Consider the following 20,538-nt stretch of genomic DNA (forward strand, 5'->3'; position numbering starts at 1 on the left):
TTACTCAAAAACAGTCAGGGAGCTACAGATACCATCAGTTTTTAAGTTGTTAATATATTCATTTTCCTGCATATACAGCACCGCAAAATCAGTGAAAGTAATATTTAATACCAGTCACAGGACAGGCTGTATGGTAAGAAGCTCCACATAAGACTAAAGCCTTTTATTAAAAGTATACCAGGCATATCTTTTACAGCTCCTAAACCACAGCAGGAGTATACCTGTCTTTTGAAGTTTATCACCTTTCTACATGTTTATGGGCTGCAAATGGCAAGGTTTAACAAAGTAGATGCTGGAAGTGTTATGTCAACTGGGCTAATTCAGTGTCCATAATTACAAATAATTAAAAGTGTAACTAACAAAGCTTTTAATTGTACCGTTTATCAAATCCTTCATTTTATATTTCAGTGTTATAAGTCAATAAATATTGCTCTGTGCTACCCTCAAGCTGTTAGAAGGGAGTGCGGTGTTATGGAAAAACTGATGATTCTTCATTGCCAATATTTCTTCTTTAAACTTGGGTTTTTCATTCAAAGTCTAGTTTTGTTTGTAAATGCTTAGAAAGAAACGTCATTAGAAATTTTCCTGTGAATGCATTTTGAGGGGTGTCTCAATTTTAGGGACTTGATATTTAGTTGTTTTTAATTATTGTTATTGTATTGTTTATTATGTATTCATTATAGTTCTGCTGCATGCTTTCACTCATGATTTCGCTCCAGGTGGTGGTGAGGGAACAGTATTTCTATATTTTCATTGAAGGCTTCGTAAAATGATGCACCATTGTCAGAGGCTGCAATGAAATGTTTGGCATCACCATGTACCCTGTCTGCCCAGACTAAGCCTCTTCTTGCACAGTACCCCCGCACTTTTCCCTGAGGCATCCCCAACAAAGGGAAGGAGAAGACAACATGTACTGCTGTAATGTCCCACTGATGGATCTTCTGCTTGGAGGGACTCTTAGTCAAGAGTTTGCATCAGTGCACGCAGGCATGTTTGTATCACTGAATATTACAGCACTGTGTAGACTCAAATCAAACTGCAAAAGCCTAACTTTGACTTTGAGTAGCATTCACAAACCAGCAGAAGTTACCTTCATCTGTAAATTTTTTGTACACATTCTATATAATTTCCTGTATTTGGTGAGCCACAAACTTGAAGAAACTGCTTTACATCAATTTTAGGTTCATGGAGTTTACACAGAGCAAGTCACATAGTGGAAACCACATGGTAACTCTCATATGTATTGGATTAGTTTAGCTCATACTACGGGTATGGCTACATTTGGAATTTCAAAGCGCTGCCCTGGCAGCACTGCGGGAGCGCTGCCGTGGCAGCGCTTTGAAGTGTGAGTGTAGTCAGAGCGGCAGCGCTGGGAGAGAGCTCTCCCAGCGCTGCATGTAAACCACATCCCTTACGGGTGTAGCGTGCAGTGTTGCTGCCCTGATTACACTAACGCTTTACAGCGCTGTATCTTGCAGCGCTCAGGGGGGTGTTTTTTCACACCCCAGTTGCAGCGCTGTAAAGTGTGAGTGTAGCCAAGGCCTGTATTACCAGGAAAGTTCAGAGCATCTCATCAAAATCCATTTTCACTTGTTTCCCAAGGGAGAAGTACCCCTTTTTAGTTAAGAAGTCTGTGTCAGCTGAAAAAGTTGGGCAGAGGTGCAGGGACCAAAAACCTTCTATCCTTGCCCTTCTGAGTGACTGATTCTGGCAGCCAGTGTCCTAATACCCAGACATTATTACCTCAGTTAGTTACCTCTTCCTGCTTTTGGGTCCTGTGCATTTGTGTTCTGGCTTTGTTAAAATACAGTAGTAGTATGTTACAACCTTCCAGAAAGAATGTTTTGGTTTTTTTTCAATCGAACTTCTCTGTATCTATGCTGTGGAAACAACATTTTCCATTACAATATTTATTTCTCTGAGTTCAGAATTCTTTTATGACATCAGAGTTGAGGCCTCGTGCCACTTCTGCTATGGCATATTAATGAACTGGTTTAGTCCAGTTCAAATGTATATAAATTCATTGAAACTATAGTTTTGTAGTCAGTTTCAGCCCTGGGAAAAGTAGTTTCAGTAGGAACCTTTACAGCTTCGTGGCCCAACAATCTTGGAAAGGTTTGACTTGTTTTTCTATATACCCATTTGTTCCTGAATATTGTTACCTGGAATATATTCTCTGTATTGATTCATGACTCAAACTGAGGGAAGAGGTAGATATGCTGAAGGGTAGGGATAGGATCCAGAGTGACCTAGACACATTGGAGGATTTGGTCAAAACAAATCTGATGAGGTTCAGCAAGGGCAAGTGCAGAGTCCTGCACTTAGAATGGAAGAATCCTATGCCCTGCTACAGGCTAGGAACCGACTGGCTACAGTTCTGCAGAAAAAGATCTGGGGATTACAGTGAATGAGAAGCTGGATATGAGTCAATGGTGTGCCCTTGTTGCCAAGAAGGCTAATGGCATATTGAACTGCATTAATAGGAGAGTTCCCAGCAGATCGAGGCCACATCTGGGGTATTGCGTCCACTTTTGGTCCCCCCACTACAGAAAGGATGTGGAAAAATTGAAGAGAGTGCAGTGGAAAGCAATGAAAATGAAAAAGGGTCTGGGGCATATGACTTATGAGGAGATGCTGACAGAACTGGGTTTATTTAGAGTGTGGAAGAGGAAGAGTGAGGGAGAATTTGATAGCAGCCTTCAACTACCTGAAGGGGGGTTTCAAAGAGGATGGAGCTAGGCTGTTCTCAGTGGAGGCAGATGACAGAACAAGGAGTAATGGTCTCAAGTTGCAGTGGAGATGTCTAGGTTGGATATTAGGAAAAACTATTTCACTAGGAGGGTGGTGAAGCACTGGAATGGGTTACCTAGGGAATGATGAATTCTCCATCTTTAGAGGTTTTTAAGTTCTGGCTTGACAAAGTCCTGGCTGGGATGATTTAGTTGGGGTTGGTCCTGCTTTCAGCAGAGGGTTGGACTAGATGACCTCCTGAGATCACTTCCAACCCTATGATTCTATGATATGCAACTCACACTGCAGACATTTATGAGATTGTTGTGAAATATGTATAAATTCAGTGCAGTGGTAGTTTACAAGAGATAAGATGGGTGAAGTAATATATTTTATTGGATCAGCTTCTATTGGTGAGAGACAGGCTTTTGAGCTTATGCTCTTTTTCAGCTCTGTGTTAGCTCAAAAGCTTGTCTTTCTCACCAGGTTGGACCAATAAAAGATATTACCTGACCCATCTAGTCTCTCTACTATCCTGGGATCAACATGGCTACAACAGCACTGTATACAATTTTGGTCTTTATTACCTTAGGCCTAGATCCAAAAAGGTTGGTTGGACTGAGAGGTTCAATAGCTAGCATTTAAGTGTCCTGCCACCTAGTGGAATCCACACCAGCCCCAAGTTAGGCTCCTAATACAGTGCATGAGGAGAATTAGGTGCCTACGAATGGAATTCACAAAAGCCAGTATGCTGAGCAGAGAGTCACTAACAGGTGTGTTGTAAACAAGACACGAGAAGTCATTCTGCCGCTTTACTCTGCGCTGGTTAGGCCTCAACTGGAGTATTGTGTCCAGTTCTGGGCACCGCATTTCAAGAAAGATGTGGAGAAATTGGAGAGGGTCCAGAGAAGAGCAACAAGAATGATTAAAGGTCTTGAGAGCATGACCTATGAAGGAAGGCTGAAGGAATTGGGTTTGTTTAGTTTGGAAAAGAGAAGACTGAGAGGGGACCTGATAGCAGTTTTCAGGTATCTAAAAGGGTGTCATCAGGAGGAGGGGAAAACTTGTTCACCTTGGCCTCCAATGGTAGAACAAGAAGCAATGGACTTAAACTGCAGCAAGGGAGATTTAGGTTGGACATTAGGAAAAAGTTCCTAACAGTCAGGGTAGTTAAACACTGGAATAGATTGCCTAGGGAAGTTGTGGAATCTCCATCGCTGGAGATATTTAAGAGTAGGTTAGATAAATGTCTATCAGGGATGGTCTAGACAGTATTTGGTCCTGCCATGAGGGCAGGGGACTGGACTCGATGACCTCTCGAGGTCCCTTCCAGTCCTAGAGTCTATGAGTCTATGAGTCACCTCAGCTATCCAGTAGAAAATGCTGAGGAGAGGGATGTCACTAAAGCCACATCCATCAAAGGGAGTTAAGTGCCTAACTCTGGACTGCATGACGATGCCTGCCTCATCTCAGAATTCACAGCCATGAACCCTCTCTTGAGTTAGGTGTCCAAGTCAGATCAGTCAGTTCTTTAATGCAAAAAAAATAAAGTCCAAGGTGTTTCCCCTCTCCTTATATCTATACCCATGAGCAGTGGATGGAGTTCCACTTCAGTGAGGCTAGATCCCAGCTCCACCCCTTTCATCTCTCCCTCCCTCCTGCTGCCTGAGGAGCCCGGGGCCAGCCAGAGTCCTGAGCCTCCCGCACACCTGCTTAGAGGAGCCCCCGGCTGGCTGAAGCTCCTGAAGTCATGCCTCCTCTCTGCAGATTGCAAGCTGCCCTGCGAAAATTCAAAAGCTCTTCTTTTCTTCTCTCTTCCTGAATAAGAACCTGAGCTTTTGCTATGCCCCAAGCAGGTTCTGGGGCAGTTGAGGCATCAATATGTGTTACTCAGCACTCCCAGTTTATCAGTAATCTCCCTAGAGTCCAGGGAGATTACTAATGAACCCAGGAAGCTGAATAGCACATATCACCTCTTCAGCTGCTCTGGAACCTATATGGGGCACAAAAAGCAAAAATTTCCCCTGTGCAAACCACCAAACCCACAACTGGGGTCCCATGGCAGCAGCTGCACTAGGGGAGGCAGAGCTTCCCCTGGCCTATTATACCCGCCGCCCATGTCTATGTCCCAATAATTAAAACACTCCGTGAAGATGTGGCAAACTTCAGATCCCTGCTCTGCCTGACTGGGAGCAGGGACTTGAAGTGTCTAGATCAGACTCTAGATAAGTGCTCTAATTGCCAGGCTATCGTGTATTCTTTCTCAGTATTTCCTGTTGGAGCTGTTCATCTTTGTATAAAATATTTAGTCATTGGGCCAGAAAGAGTGTGACTCTCTAGCCCGGTGATTAGAGTATTCACCTGGAAGATCAAGGTTCCAGCTCCTATACATATTGAAGTATTTTATAGAAAGAGGAAGTGAGTGAGATAGGTGAGGGATGCCTAGTCTGAGGATCTGCTGAGCTGTTTGACAGTGTCAGGACTTTGCTTTGTGCATGCGTACCAGCAGAAATTTAGATACCTAGGCAATTTAGGCAGCATCCTGGAGTTTTTATATCATTAGACATGGGCACCTAAAATTAGTTCCCTTTGCAGATCTAACCTTTAGTTTCCTAGCCTTTGTTATGATCAGATTCCATTCTTGGTTGCAAGACTGTGTGTAGTCATTACAGGGAAAAAGGGAAGGCAGAACATTAAAAGTTACTGATAATTCTAAGAAGATGGAAAAATTCAGTTTTCTAATAAGATTTACCAAAACAAGTTACTATACTAACTCAGCATGTTAGAGCATGCTATTGTTTCAGTATCCTGCCCAGTTTTATACATGCTTGCAAAAGAAGTTATGCCTTAAAGGCTTTCATGCATATTGATTAACAATAAAAATTGTATAACTTGGAAGCCTTTAAAAAGAAAGCTGTGAATTGTTTCTGGTTGTGTTAATTACAGGAGGGATTGTGAGTTTATACAACTAAATAATTACTGCAGATGTGTTTTTGAATAATGTTCTATTAATGTAAAATTATTCTCTTTTCCCAATTCTACTTTAAAGAAAATGGCTTTGCTAAATGATGAACCTTTGAATTGTAAACCTCAGATGAACAAAATATCTGTATATGAATTGAATTTATAGAGAATTCATTTTCTGTATCTAATACCACATAAATGTACTCTTTCTATTGTGGTTTGACCCTGGGCTCCATCATCATAATCATTTTGATGGAAATTTAGGCTGTGTCTAAAGTGTAGTGTGTTACAGAGATTTTCTTATAATACTTTGGGGTGGGTGGTCCAGAGTAAGGAGGAAGAGGGGGAAAGGTCTTATATTTATTATTTTTCTACCTTTGCTGGATGTACAAAGTCAAACTAGACGATAAATATCTGGAACATTATTTAACATTAATCTGGGTCTTGGTGGAGATCAGAAACATCTGGAGCATTATTAAATGTTGAGTGTAATAAAGTTGCAAAGAGGTAATGTAGAATGCTGCCAATTGTGTCATTCTACGGTTATTACGTTACATAGCCAAAGAGAGCTTTGTAGTCAGATCAGGGCCAGAGTGAGCCAGAAATTACATATGGCTCAGAAAAAAAATGACAAGAATAAACTAAGCTTACTTTCTGGAAGAAAGTCAGATGAATTTTCTGAGCTGTATTGGCAAAGGCCAACATCGTTAAATACCAAAAAAAGTAACTGCAACACAAGGCAGTGGTTGATGAAACTGGTTTGAGAGATTGAGGCACATTATATCAAGGTATCATGGCCCTACATCTCTGCTGTATTGAGAATGGTTTATACTATACTGTCAGCAGCCCAAGAGCCAGCATAGCTATCCACAGGAGGATTAGTCGGTGTTAAAATGGTTGATCTAATGGTCCTTTCTAGACCTTAAAATATATGGATCTGTGAATCACTCTAGCATAAAGGGGAACCTCTGGCAGCATACAGCTGATGTAGTGGCTCTTAAACCATTCCATTCCCTGTGGCTAGCACAGGGGGCATGGCTGCGGGTTGAGGGACATGGCCATCATGTCTCTGAGACCTCTGGTGATTGCAGTCCAAAGTAATCATCCATTGGGGACATTAGTGGTTAGTGTCAGTTCAACCAGATTTTAGGCTATGCTAAGGGCCCAGCCTGGTGCAGAACTGGCCCAGGATCAGAGAGCACTTCCCTGCCTCCTGAACTGTACTGTTTGCTCCTCAGTCATAGTCCAAGAGAGCTTGCAAATGTGTTATGTTTACCTAGCATAGGCTTCTCTTTAATATAACTGCTTTTCAATAATGTGTCTACATACATTTCTTTCAGAACTTCTAAGAAAAAAAATATACAGTCATTTAAAAATAATACCAAAGTAGTGGGTCAGTAGTCTATAAGGCATTCCATGGGTTTGCGGCCAAATCCATCCTAAATTCTGCATCTTTGGGACCCCTTGGTCCCTTTTCTGGTCATCAGACCATGCTGCTTATAGACCACAGGACCTGGAATTTACAACATGGAATGTCTGGACCAGACCTCCAAAATTAATTCAGAGTAGAGATGAGTGGCCAACCTCTGAGGTGGTAAGCAAGATCTATAATATAGATAATTCTTTTAAGATGCTGAATATGAAATTCTCATAAGCGCTCCTGACTAGGGCTAAAAGGATTTGCATGTGGTCAGTCAATCAGTGCTCTGTCAATCAATAAACTGTGATTGGAAAGAACCTAAATTTGGAAAGCAGCCCTGTACAGGAAAGCCATAAAGCCCCAGCCTCTTTGGGTACATCTACCCAGGGATAACAGATCCATGGCTGGTCCGGTTCAGCTGACTTGGTTTCATGGGGCTAAAAAATGCTGTGTAGATTCTTGCAGAGTCCCAGACTAATGTCTGTACAGCAACTTTTCAGTCCTGGGCCTGATCCCCATGAGCCCAAGTCAGCTGACCTGGGGCAACTGTGGAGTTTTTCTTGCTGGGTAGAGGTACTCGTTATTCCTATTCTCTTTGTGTATTTTTGGGATAAAAGTTTACATCACTTTCCCCCTGAAATACCATCCATATAATATTTTCACTGATCTTTTGCAAGATCTCATTTCTAGGCGAATGGGACTTAGCCTAAGGGACACTGAGGCCCTGGACTGACTCAAGCTCTTTCCGCAGCCTGAACATGACATCTCTGTGTCATGTCCTATCTCTACAAATTTTAATTTTAGAAGGTTTTAGTTTTTATATGATCACATAGCTGCGAAGCTAACCTACACTAATTGATGCAAACAAAACCACCAAGCACCAGGATACCATTCCCGCATATGAAACTAAAAGGGGTACATCCACGAAGTGCTGCTTTTCCTTATCCCTCATGAGACACTTAGGAAATTGCTGTGCTGCCATATAATACCTGTTTTCATGAAGCCAGTGTGACAGCAAGTTCTGTCCTTTCCCTTTAGGACTGAGTTCAACAGAAATTAAATGCAGACATTGACACAGCAGAACATTATGGATTTGGCTTTTTTATTCAACTGAGCTATTTACCAGGAAACTTAACTGGCTAGTAGAGCCATTTGAGGCTGTATCTCTTTGGACCAATCCTATGAGAAGAACAATCTACCCTTATCCCATCGTTTCACAAGCCTTTATGTTGAACTTGTGGACAAATATTATCTTTCTACAGTCACAGAACTCATTTTTTTAAAGAAAAAGCATTTCCAGGATTAATTTATATCTATGCAGTATCTGCAGTTCACCAGCCCAGAGCCTAAATCTTACTCAGAAAGTCAATTTTTTTCTTTAAAATATTCTGCCTCATTTGATGCTCTGGAGAGAGAGGAAGAGTTATTTCTTTATCGTGGGTCAATGTGTTGAACTTTTTAATTTTACTTTTTCTTACTGCGTTAGGATTTTCCTTATCTGATCAACAGCAGACTAGCTGTCAGTACCAAAAGCCTATTATTTCTCACATCTGTGATAGTTAGTTTCCCCTTAACATGCTTACTGAAGTCCAATTGGTGCCTATGCCTTTTACCACTTCTCAGGAAGGCCTTTGGTAGGCAATTGACTTCAGTGGAGTCACTCCTGCTCTATAGTGGCATGGAAGAAGCATCCGGTCTCTCATCTCTACATTTTTTTTATATTGGTCTTTCTCTTACAATACGCTCTTGCCTGAGGGTATGTAAAATGTTTCCTTTTTGTTACGCAATTTTGTTTCAGCAAAGAAAGATGCTTCGAATACCACAATCTTCCCCCCCAAACAGTGTTTAGCACCCTATATACAAAGAACTATGATTGTGTTTTCTAACATCTGTTTGTTAAAGTCGTTGCCTCGAAGTAGTGATATGCACAATTCACCGGGGATGACTACTCTTTTTTTCTTAGCATACATATTTTAATTGGTAGTCACTATCTTAAACAGCTATTAAGTTCCGTTGTCTGATGGCTGAACAAAGGCTGTATTACTTGCTTTTTATAATGACTTCCAGAAGAAAGGTCCAATAACTGGGACCCTTAGTCACCAGAAATGTCCTACTGTAATCAGCAGGATTTTCACGTAAGCAAGAGCAATAGGATTGGGCCCCAATTAATTTCTAGAACATGATAATACTTTATATAGTGTTACAAAAGGGGCTGATTGTTGGGATAGCCTCCGAGACCTCTTCCTCTCAGTTCCCTAAGAACTCAGTTCAACTCTGGTCTCATCACTCAGGTTCCTTTAATGGAATTTGATGTAGTAACTCAAATTTCTGCACCAAGAGGTGGTGGTGTGAAGCTAATGATCTAGACTTTCCTAGTAAACCATGCACCTACAGCGGGGGCCAGGAGCCGCTTCGATACATGTTTAACTAGTTGCAGTGAGTCAGAAGAAGCTGCAGAAAAAAAGCTGTAGGGAGTTTTGGCTTGTGGGTGTAGGTTGGTCCCTGGAAGACACTGAGCCAGCTGAGCCGCCTATTGACCTAGATTGGAGGGCTGGGCCTAAGGATTCTCCAAGAGTGGGTTGCTTTTGTGCTTTTTATTCCCAGCCATGCTTTAAAAATCTGGAGTCTAGTATATTTGTATCCTGATTCTGTCATTGATTTCTGCTGCAGCCAGGAAAACTGATATGCAAGAGTCTGAAAATTCACCACCATTTGGCGGTGAGTCAATGATAGTTAACCTTTTAAGGCATTGTGATTCAATATCAGGTTTCCTCAGTATCACTCTCTTTCTCGTAGTCCTTTCTGTTAGTTTAAGTGTGAAGATAATTATGTGTTTCTCCAAATTTTAAATTACTTATGTCTATTGGTGAAAGTGGAGAAAAATGGTTTGTTAAACTGGAATTCAATCTTAAGGATTCTGTCCACCAATATTGGACTCACAGAGCTATATATCTTAATTTTTTTGTGGAGTGTGAAGTGTGAGCTGTATGCAGTAAACACAACACAATGACACCTACATATTAGCACCTATGAAGAGTTAAACTGTGTACAACAATGCAAAAAGTAGGATTAGCAGTCCTTACTACCACATAGGGGAACTGTGCTAGTCCATCTGTTCTGGACTGAACATTAATTGTCGGTGACGTGTCAGGAACTGAAAGCCCTGAGGTCAAATTCCCATCTCATTTAACGTGTATGGAACTTGGTTTGAATTAAGTGGGGCTGTACTCATGAAGTGAGAGTAAGATCTAGTCCAAATATTTACATTAATAGAATAAAAGTGACTGCTTGCCCATTGCTTTCCTCACTGTGCCCTTGTGCAGTGTTTCACAGTTGTTCAAGATACATATGCTAAATTGGAGTATTTAAACTGACTTCTTTCATAAGACATAAGACCTGGGCAAGAAGAGGTCTTTAAATTTTCTCAGGTGCTAAACTGTGGAAAGGAAATTACAAAAAAATAAAAGGCAAAAATTGTGAAGATTGGTTCAAGGAGTATGCTGTATTAATTCTTATAGGACAGCGAGAGAGTGATTTTCCTTGCATTGCCTGTAAATATGCTCGCAACCAGCCATGTGCATTTTATTGGATCATGTCTGATGTATACATGTAACAGACAAGTCAAAAGCATTGGGTTAGGACTCTTATGGACCTCAGACATGTGGGATGGGCTTGTCTGACTTGGGGAAGTACGAAATATACTGCCCTTGTATGAGTATGAGGGAAAGAGAGAATATGACTCCTTTGAGTGACTTCTCTTATTAAGTATCCAACCTATTATTTACTGTCTCACCGCTAAGGGAGTTCTCCTTTGGCTTGGGCAGTAAAGGCTTCTGCTTTTGGTGCTGGAAGACCCTTCTAAGATCCCATAGGCCCATGCGGTTTGTTTGTATCGAAGAATGTGGGTTGTCACAACGCTTTTCTTTCCTCAGATGTTTGCAAACTTATTCAGAAACAATCTTCTGCATGTGCAAAAAAAGTCTTAGTATTTATCTTGTTATAAATTACAGCAGGCTCCATCCTGTCTTTGCCCTGCGTGACTACCCCATTGGTTAAAACAAACAAAAGAATGCTAAAAGACTATCCATGAATAGAACCGTGCTCATCCCTCAGCCTGCTCCCTCCTTAGTAGCCTGAGAAAAAAAAGAGAGAGAAAAGATGGCTTTGCAACATGGCCAGAAGTTTAACAAATCTGGGCACTGGTGAGTCAGGGAGAGCAAATTCTAAAACCAAGGACCCCTCACCATGTCACCAGTTTCCTCTCATTTATTCCATGAATACTCCATCTCAGGTGGCTCTGCTGATCTTGTCTATGCCCATATGTCACAGAGGGAGTCTCTCAGGGGCCCAGGCCCCAAACCATTTAAGGCATTTATAATTTAATACTGACACCTCAAGTTCTGCTCAGGAGTTTATTGAAAGCCAATGAATATTATAGTGTACCAGTTTAATGTGCTCCCAAGGTGTAACTCAGTAAATACATCACAGCATTCTGCACTTGCTTCAACTTCTAAATGCTCCCCAAATGTAATCCCTCATAGAATGTATGATAGCAATCTAATCTTGAGGTGACAAAGGCCTGGATAATTGTGTTAAGGTCAATATCAGAGAGAAAAAGTTGGAACTTGTCTTGCCAGATGTAGATGTGGAAAATGATGTTTCATGTGGGGAAGGGAGAGAGCAATACCAGCCATATATCACCTTGATGTATTTTTCTATTCTGCAAGACAGTGATGGTGTAGTATAGAAACTATGCATTACTTCTGTCGGCAAACTTAAAGTCCCATTTGGCTAATGTTAACAGGAGCTACACATGTAACCAAAGGAGAATATATGCTTACATGGAGCAGTAGTTAACAGAAGCATTCCTTTAATATTGTTACAAGCTACTATTGATTTTTATGAGTGATAGGAGAGCAGTTTGCAGATAAACTACTGTATAGAGGAAGAAATGCTGTTCAGTTTACTTTCAGCCTTTGGCAGTTTTGTAAGTGTTTTTCATTACAAATAAGAAGTTTAACATTATACATTAAAAGCTTGTGTATTTAAACCTTTACGGTCCATACCACTTTAGGAAGAATTACAGTAAATTGCCACACTTTATTTCTGTAATTATCTTGTAAAAATGCCAGTTGATATTGTCCTGAAGTTTATGTTCAGCACACATTAACACCAGTCATATTTTGGACAGCTTGTATAAGGTCAATTTGATTGTCTCTTAGGGAAATAAAATTGTTTTAAAAAGACATCTCTATTAAAAAGATCTAGGAATTACGTACTTTTGAATAATTAAATGAACTACAGAGAGGAGAAGGATGATAATCAGCTCACATATAGTGTGATTATTACAAACTGCAGAATCATTTCTTGTATTAATACATTTTTCTGGGATTGTATGTAATTATGAAACTTTTTTTTTTAATCTCTGTAGGAGCTTGGAAGTAACAGCCCTCCGCAGAGGAATTGGAAGGGAATTGCAATTGCGCTGCTGGTGATTCTAGTTGTATGTTCACTCATCACTATGTCTGTCATTCTTTTAACCCCAGGTAATCTCTCTCTCTCTCCCTCTCCTTCTGTATATATATAATATAAAATGTAATCTCTTATTGAAGATATTTTGATTCATAATGTAATCCTGAAAATGACTTATAAGTGTAACAACTCTTGTCTTTGCACGTTTTACTTCTGACTGCTTGAATTTCAGTATCCAACGCAGACACAGAATGACCTAATTGGTGCAAAGTTGGGACCTGCCATTATACACCCAGTCAAAATCCCCCTGGGCTTCAGTATATGTGAAATTAATTAAAGTTATGTGTGGTTGCCTCCTAGTGTATTTTCAGATCCCTTGGTATATACAGAAAACTTGGTTTAAAATGTAAATCTTTTACAGATCCAGACTAACATGGCTACCCCTCTGATACTTGGTTTAAAATGTGCTAATACTGAACATGAAATGTTTATACCCAGCCACATAAGTGTATATGTATTTCTCACTGTTATATACACGCAATAAATCAGAGAGAACTGACTCTATTTATTTAACAACTGATTTGCAAAAATAATGTTAATATGCCTATTAATCACATCCTGGACAATGTAAGTTCCTACACATGGATGGTTTGATTTTGCTGTAAGTTTTCTTTATTCTAATTTATCCAAGAAATATTTTTAGAGGAAATCCTTTTTCTGTTGGGACAGCAAACATTTAAACAGGGATAGAAGCCCAGATAGAAGGCAACATATGTTGCAGAGAAAAGAAAAATCTCATTGATTTCTCCCAATCAGACAGAAGTTATTTAAAATAAGTGAACTGAGAAGCATATATCAGTGGTAAATATTGGTCTGAAAATAGTCTGTATTGGAAATGTTATTCATTTGGTTTGTATTTGAATGTGCTTTTTAAGTTGCATAGCCTTGGAATTTGCAAACCATTGATATCATAGAATATCAGGATTGGAAGGGACCTCAGGAGGTCATCTAGTCCAACCCCCTGCTTAAGGCAGGACCAATCCCCAGATAGATTTTTGCCCCAAATCCCTAAATGGCCCCCTCAAGGATTGAACTTACAGCCCTGGGTTTAGCAGGCCAATGCTCAAACCACTGAGCTATCCCTCCCCCCAAATGATGTTTTACAAATGATGTAAAAAATGGCCAATGAAACCGTATACAGGGAAGCTTGACAGGAGCAAGGACCGGTTCAACTACAGGCTGAGCCGGTGCAGAATGACTGTGGAGTATGCTTTTGGCCATTTGAAAGCCCGCTGGAGGTGTCTTTAGGGGAAGCTAGATTTGGGGGAAAGCAGCACCTCCGCTGTTATATCCGCGTGCTGTACCCTCCATAATATTTGTGAAGGGAAGGGTGAAAGATTCAGTGAGGAATGGACCTCCGAGGTTCGACGCCTAGAGGATGAGTTTGCTCAGCCAGAGAGCAGGGCTAATAGGGAGGCCCAGGAAAGGGCTTCAAGGATTAGGGATGCTTTAAGGGAGCAATTTGATGCTGAGAGCCAACAGTAATGTTTGGTGCATTTGATGTGCTTTGCTGTACCTTGGGGTACAATATTTACCACTTCCAGCAATAATATTACTTAGTGAAAAAGAAAAAAAATCCTTTATTCAACATACAGTACATAAAAGGCAAGGGGGTTGGGGTGGTGGACTGTACATTCACAGGTTTGAATATGTCCTATTTTTATCACTATTCAATGTCTGCTGCACTTCAGGATTACTATGCTGCAGGGTAATGGGGGTGGAGTGAACAGGGTAAGAATTATAGTTATCAGGGCTGGTAGGTGATCGTACAGGTGTTGGGGGCAGCTGGGGGTAATAAGAAACTGGCTGCTGGAGAAAGTTGTTTTGTGGAAATACTGGGGAACAAGAAAGAGGGCTTTGGGAGGGCTGTGGGTTACAACGGTACATATTTGTCTGCATGGCTACGAGAGACTCGAAGACTCAGTTTGGCGAGCCAGGAGGCTTATCATCTGCTTTGTGGTTTTTTTGGCAGACAATTCCTTTCTCCTGCTTTCTGTTTGCCTCCATTCATGTACACTCTGTCTCCATTCATACATTTTCTCTCTCCATTCCTGTGTCTTCCTACTTTCTCTATTGTAGTGACTCATAACTGATTTGATCAATTCCTCTTTTGATTTTCTGGGATTTCGTCTCAAGTTCTGCAATCTATGTGAGGCCGGTGATCCAGCTGCATTAGTCAAGGTCACTAGAAAAAAGAGAGATAGAACCATGTAATACACAGAGGCTACATTGTTTATTATCACACAGTGAAGGACTTTTTAGACTTTTGGTGGCATCCTTCTCACATATCTCACATAACACAGAGAGGGCAGGGAAGCTAAAGTCATGGCGAGCAATGGGGTGAGTGGTTTTCCCCCGAGTTCCCCTTGGGAGTGGGAATTGACCGATGGGTCGCTGGGGTTTATCTACAATGGGTACAGGAGGTAGCTGGTGTCCTGAACAGGGGACAGTAGTGAACATTAAGGTGGCGAGCTGCTGGGGGGGGGAGGTGGGCTTTGGTACGCGTTCACGCCGCCCTGCTGGTGAGGAGGGGGGAACGCACCGCGGTGCTGGATGCCTGCTTGGAGGGGGGGTTCATAACACCGGAGCACACTACGGGGCTAGCTACATGCTTGGAGGGGGGTGCATAACACCGGAGCACACTGCGGGGCTAGCTACGTGCTGGGAGGGAGATGGGGAACACCGGAGCACACCGCGATGCTGGATGCCTGCTGAGAGGGAGGTGCATAACACCAGAGCGCACCGCGGGGCTAGCTACGTGCTGGGAGGGGGGTGCATAACACCGGAGCGCACCGCGGGGCTAGCTACGTGCTGGGAGGGGGGTGCATAACACCGGAGCGCACCGCGGGACTAGCTACGAGCTGGGAGGGGAGTGGGGAACACCAGAGCACACCGCGGGGCTAGCTACGTGCTGGGAGGAGGGTGGGGAACACCGTAGTGCACCGCGGTGCTGGATGCCTGCTGGGAGGGGGGTGCATAACACCGGAGCACACCGCGGGGCTAGCTACGTGCTGGGAGGAGGGTGGGGAACACCGGAGCGCACCGCGGTGCTGGATGCCTGCTGGGAGGGGGGTGCATAACACCGGAGCGCACCGCATGGCTGGCTACGTGCTTGTGGGGGGGGTAAACAACAGAGCGCAATGGGCTGGGGAAACGCGAACCTGGCGCCCTGCACTCAAGTATCCCTAAATTCTCAACAGGGTTTCCTACTGCCAGACATATCACTGCTGCGTGTTACCTGGGAAGAGAGGGAGGGTCTTCTACAGCAATGTGGATACCGCCCTGGCCCCTATGCAGCTTGCCTGTGTGCAGCCATGGTCCCCCCACCCCTCGCTGCACAGTGGATCGGACGAGTTAGCCGGACCGGGACAAGGACCACGGTGGCTCTCCCGATCAACTTGAGAAAACAAATTGCAAACGCTCTGGCTGCAACTTTTCAAGAGATTACCGAGGCAGATTACAGCGACGTGATAGAGCAAATCAATGGGCTATTCCACGTTTAGGCATGCATGCAGGCAGCCATAACCCAAACCCTCCTCTCCCAAAACATAAAAATCTGCTTACCCCGAGCACGCTCCTCAGTTTCTTCCTCACCATCAACTTCCAGCTGCTGCGACTGGCTAGCCTCCTCCTGGCTTGAGAAGAGCTCCTGGCTGCATGTGTACTGGGACTCCGGGGTGTCTCCCTCCACGCCAGTAGCCTCACTGTCACCTTCCTCTACACCCTCCCCCACTTCTCCCTGCTGTGAACTCTCCATCGTGGTCCTCGCATTGGCAGTGGGGTCACACCCAAGTATGGCATCCAGCTCCTGGTAAAAACGGCAGGTTGTGGGGGCAGCTCCTGAGCGGCTATTTCCCTCACGAGCTTTGCAGTAAGCACTCCTCAGCTCTTTTATTTTGACCCTGCACTGCAACGCATCCCGTTCATGGCCCCTTCTCATCAAGGACTGCGATATCTGCCCATAAGTATCATAATTTCTCCGTCTGGAGCGCAGCTGTGCTTGCATAGCCTCCTCTCCCCAAACACTTATGAGGTCCTGCAGCTCTGCATTGGTCCATGCTGGGGCTCGTTGGTGTGTGGAGGCATGGTCGCTGATTGATTGATTGATTGATTGCACTCCACACCTGGCTGAGCAAACAGGAAGGGGATTTTTAAAATTCCCGGGGCATTTAAAGGAGGGGTCAGGTGAGCCCAGGACAGTGGAGTTTGCATGATTACCAGAGAGGCTTCTAAGGTATGCTGGGATACCTACTTATGCCACGGAGGTCAATAAAAACGCTGGTGGGTATCTACACTTGCTAACCAGCGCTGGATCCTCTACACCCGAGGCTCGACCGGGTGTACAGCCAGTGCTGCAACCAGGGAGTTGCAGCGCTGGCTGTGCTGTGCAAGTGTGTACACATCCTAAGTTGCAGCGCTGTAACCCCCTCACCAGCGCTGCAACTCTGTAGTGTAGCCAAGGCCTCAGACAGGGAGGTGGCCAGATTCTCTGGGAAAGGAGCAAAGAAGATGAGGCTACCATTTGGGAGGAAAGGTGGCTGAACAGAGCATGCTGGAGTGCTAGACTGTGCTGCTTTCTTTATAGTATGGAGATATCCACTATGTACACCCAAAGCTGGGAGGCTTGTGGCCACCAGGCTCAAGAGAAAATGATGGGTAATGGTGGTTAGTGACTCCCTTCTAAATGGGGAAGAGGGCCTGAGCTGGCATCCCTGGAGATGTGGTGCCTGCCGGGGCCCATATCTGAGGTGTTATGGAAGGATTGCTGAGGATCATTTGGCCCTCAGACTATTACCCCATGCTGCTCACTCAAGTGGGCAATAATGATACTGAAAGATATGACTCTGAGCAGATCAGAAGTGACTATAGGACTCTTGGAGTAAGGGTGAAAGAGTTGGGGGCACAGGTGGTATTCTCTTTGATCCTTCCAGTCAAGAGTAGGGGTCCCGGCAGAGAGAGACATATTCTGGAGGTGAATGTATGGCTGCACAAATACTGTTGCCAATAGGGCTTTGGCTTCCTTGAACATGGGGTCCTGTTCCAAGTAGAGATGGGGTCCACCTTTCAAGGATGGGGAAAAGTATTTTCAGATACAGACTGGCTAACCTAGTGAGGTGGGCTTTAAACTAGGTTTGATGGGGCAGGAGACAAATGACCACAGATAAGTCCAAAACATGGAAATCTGGGTGAAGGGTAGGAATTTGTGGGGAACATGGGAAATTGCAGCATGGACAAAGAAGGAATATAGAGCAGAAATCTAATAATCATCTTAGATGTCTGTATACTAGTGCAAGGAATATGAGGAATAAACTGGCAGAACTAAAAATACTAGTGAAAAATCACAAATATAATTGGCATCACAAAAATATGGTGGGATAATTCACAACTGAAATATTGATATAGAAGTGCTCAGAAAGGACAGGCAGGGAGAAAAGGGAGGAGGTGTTTCCTTTTATATAAAACATGTATAAGTTTGCACTGAGGCAGGGATAGAAGTGGGAGGCAGACCTGCTGAAAGTCCCTGGGTAAGATATATGGGATAGAAAACAAGGGTGATGTCATGGTAGGGTGTCTCCTGTAAACCACCTACCTAAGAAGACATGGATGAGACTTTTTTAAAACAACTAACATAATCATCCAAAGCACAGGACTTGGTGCAGATGGGGGGCTTCAACTATCCAGACATCTTTGGGAAAATAAGATAGCAGGGCTCGGATTATTCCGCAAATTCTTGGAATGCCTTGGAGAGAACTTTTTATTATAGAAGGTGGAGAAAACGACTAGGAAAGAGGCGATTCTGGCAAACGGGGAGGAACTATTTGAGAATCTGAAGGTGAAGGCAGCTAGTTTGGGTGAAAGTGATTGTGAAATGATGAGGTTCATGATTGTAAGGAATGGTAGAAGGGAAAACAGCAGAATAAAGACACTTTCAAGAGGGCAGACTTTAGCAAACTCATAGAATTGGTAGGCAAGATCCCATGGGAAGCAGGCAAAGGGAAAAAAGAATTCAGGAGTGTTGGCTTATATTTAAAGAGACACTATTAAGGGCACAAGAGCAAACTAGCCTAATGCATAGGAAAGAAAGGAAGTATGGGAAGAGGCCACTCTAGTTTAACCAGGAGATTTTCAAGACCTGAATCTCAAAAAGTACAAGAAGTGGAAACTAGGTCAAATTACAAAAGGATGAATGTAAAAAAACCCAACAACAACAACCACCCTCCCCCATAAACATGTAGGAACATAATTAGAAAAGCTAAGGCATAAAATGAGCTTAATCTATCTAGGGACATAAAGGGTAAACATGAAATGTATTTGTAAAATTCTTAGATTCAAGAGGAAGACCAGTGACAGGATAGACCGAAGTGTTTCAGTTTTCACTAAAAAGGTTAGCAGTGATTGGATGATTAATACAGTGAACATCTGTGTGAATGGGTTAGGGTCTGAGGCTAAACTAGGAAAAGAACAGGTTAAGAATGACTTAGACAAGTTAGATGTCTTCAAGTCAGCAATACCTCCTAGAGTACTAAAGGAATTGGATGAAACAATCTCTGAGCCATCAACGATTAGGTTTGAGAACTTGTGGAAGATGGAAGAGATCCCAGAGGACTGGAAAAGGGCAAGTATAGTACCTATCTATAAACAGGGGAATAAGGACAACCCAGGAAATTATAGACCAGTCATCTTAATTTAGGTACTTGGAAAGATAATGGAGCAAATAATCAAACAATTTGTAAGTACCTAGAAGAAAATAAAGCAATAAATAACAGTCTACAAGGATTTGTCAAGAACAAATCATACCAAACAATCTAATATCCTTCCCTGATGGGGTAACAAACCTTTTAGATGGGGGAAAACAGTAGATGTGATATATCTCAACTTTTGTACTATCTCACATAACCGTCTCATAAACAAACTAGAGAAATCTAGCCTAGATGAACCTACTGTAAGTTGGGTACACAACTAGCTGGAAAATTATGGTCAAACTAGTTATTAGTAGTTCACAGTCGTGTTGGAAGAGCATATTGAGTGGGGTCTCACAAGGATCTGTGCTAGTATGGTTCTGTTCAATATCTTCTTAAATGATTTAGAAAATGGCATAGAGAGTACACTTCTAAAGATTGTGGATGATACCAAGCTGTGAGGGGTGCAAGTGCTTTGGAGGGCAAGATTAGAATTCAAAATGATCTTAACAAACTGAAATAAATAGGATGAAATTCAGCAAGGAAAAATGCAAAGTTCTACACTTAGGAAGGAATAATCAGTTGCCCAGATACGAAATGGGAAATGACTGCTTAGGAAAGAATACTGCAGAAAAGGATCTGGGGGTTATAGTGGATCACAAACTAAATATGAATCAACAATGTAATACTTTTGTTAAAAAAAAAAAGGTGAACATCATCCTGTGATGTATTAGCAGGAGTGTTTTAAGCAAGACATGAGAAGTAATTCTTCCAGTATTCTCAGCACTGCTAAGGCTTCAGCTGGAGTATTGTATCCAGCTCTGGACAGCATGCTTCAGGAAAGATGTAGACCAACTGGAAAAAGTCTAGAGGAGAGCAACAAAAATGATTTGAAGGTCTAAAAAATGTCACCTATGAGGAAAGATTGAAAAAAAACAACAACCCAACTGGATATGTTTAGTGTGGAGAAGAGAAGACTAGGGGGAGGGAGGACATCATATTCTTGAAGTAAGTAAAATCTGTTATGAAGTGAAGGGTGATAAATTGTTCTCCTCAACCACTGAGGACAGGACAAGAAGTAATAGGCTTAAACTGAAGCAAGGGAGATTTAGGTTAGACTTTAGGAAAACCTTCCTAACTGTAAGAATAGTTAAGCAGAAAGAAATTACCTAAGAAGGTTGTGGAATCTCTGTCATTAGAGATTTTTAAGAA

At 42.5% G+C, this 20,538-nt stretch overlaps 1 protein-coding gene across 2 annotated transcripts in view; it reads left to right on the top strand.

Annotated features, from left to right (window-relative positions):
* The window catches only part of DPP10 (dipeptidyl peptidase like 10), an 863,493-nt gene that overhangs the window by 512,262 nt on the left and 330,693 nt on the right, over nt 1-20,538 (top strand). For both annotated transcript variants that reach the window (XM_030580652.1, XM_030580651.1), the window contains exon 2: nt 12,546-12,660. In XM_030580652.1, coding sequence (XP_030436512.1) covers nt 12,546-12,660 — 115 coding nt within the window. The remainder of the gene's footprint in view (nt 1-12,545; nt 12,661-20,538) is intronic.

The sequence above is a fragment of the Gopherus evgoodei genome, chromosome 11, assembly GCF_007399415.2.
Source record: "Gopherus evgoodei ecotype Sinaloan lineage chromosome 11, rGopEvg1_v1.p, whole genome shotgun sequence".
NCBI lineage: Eukaryota > Metazoa > Chordata > Testudines > Testudinidae > Gopherus > Gopherus evgoodei.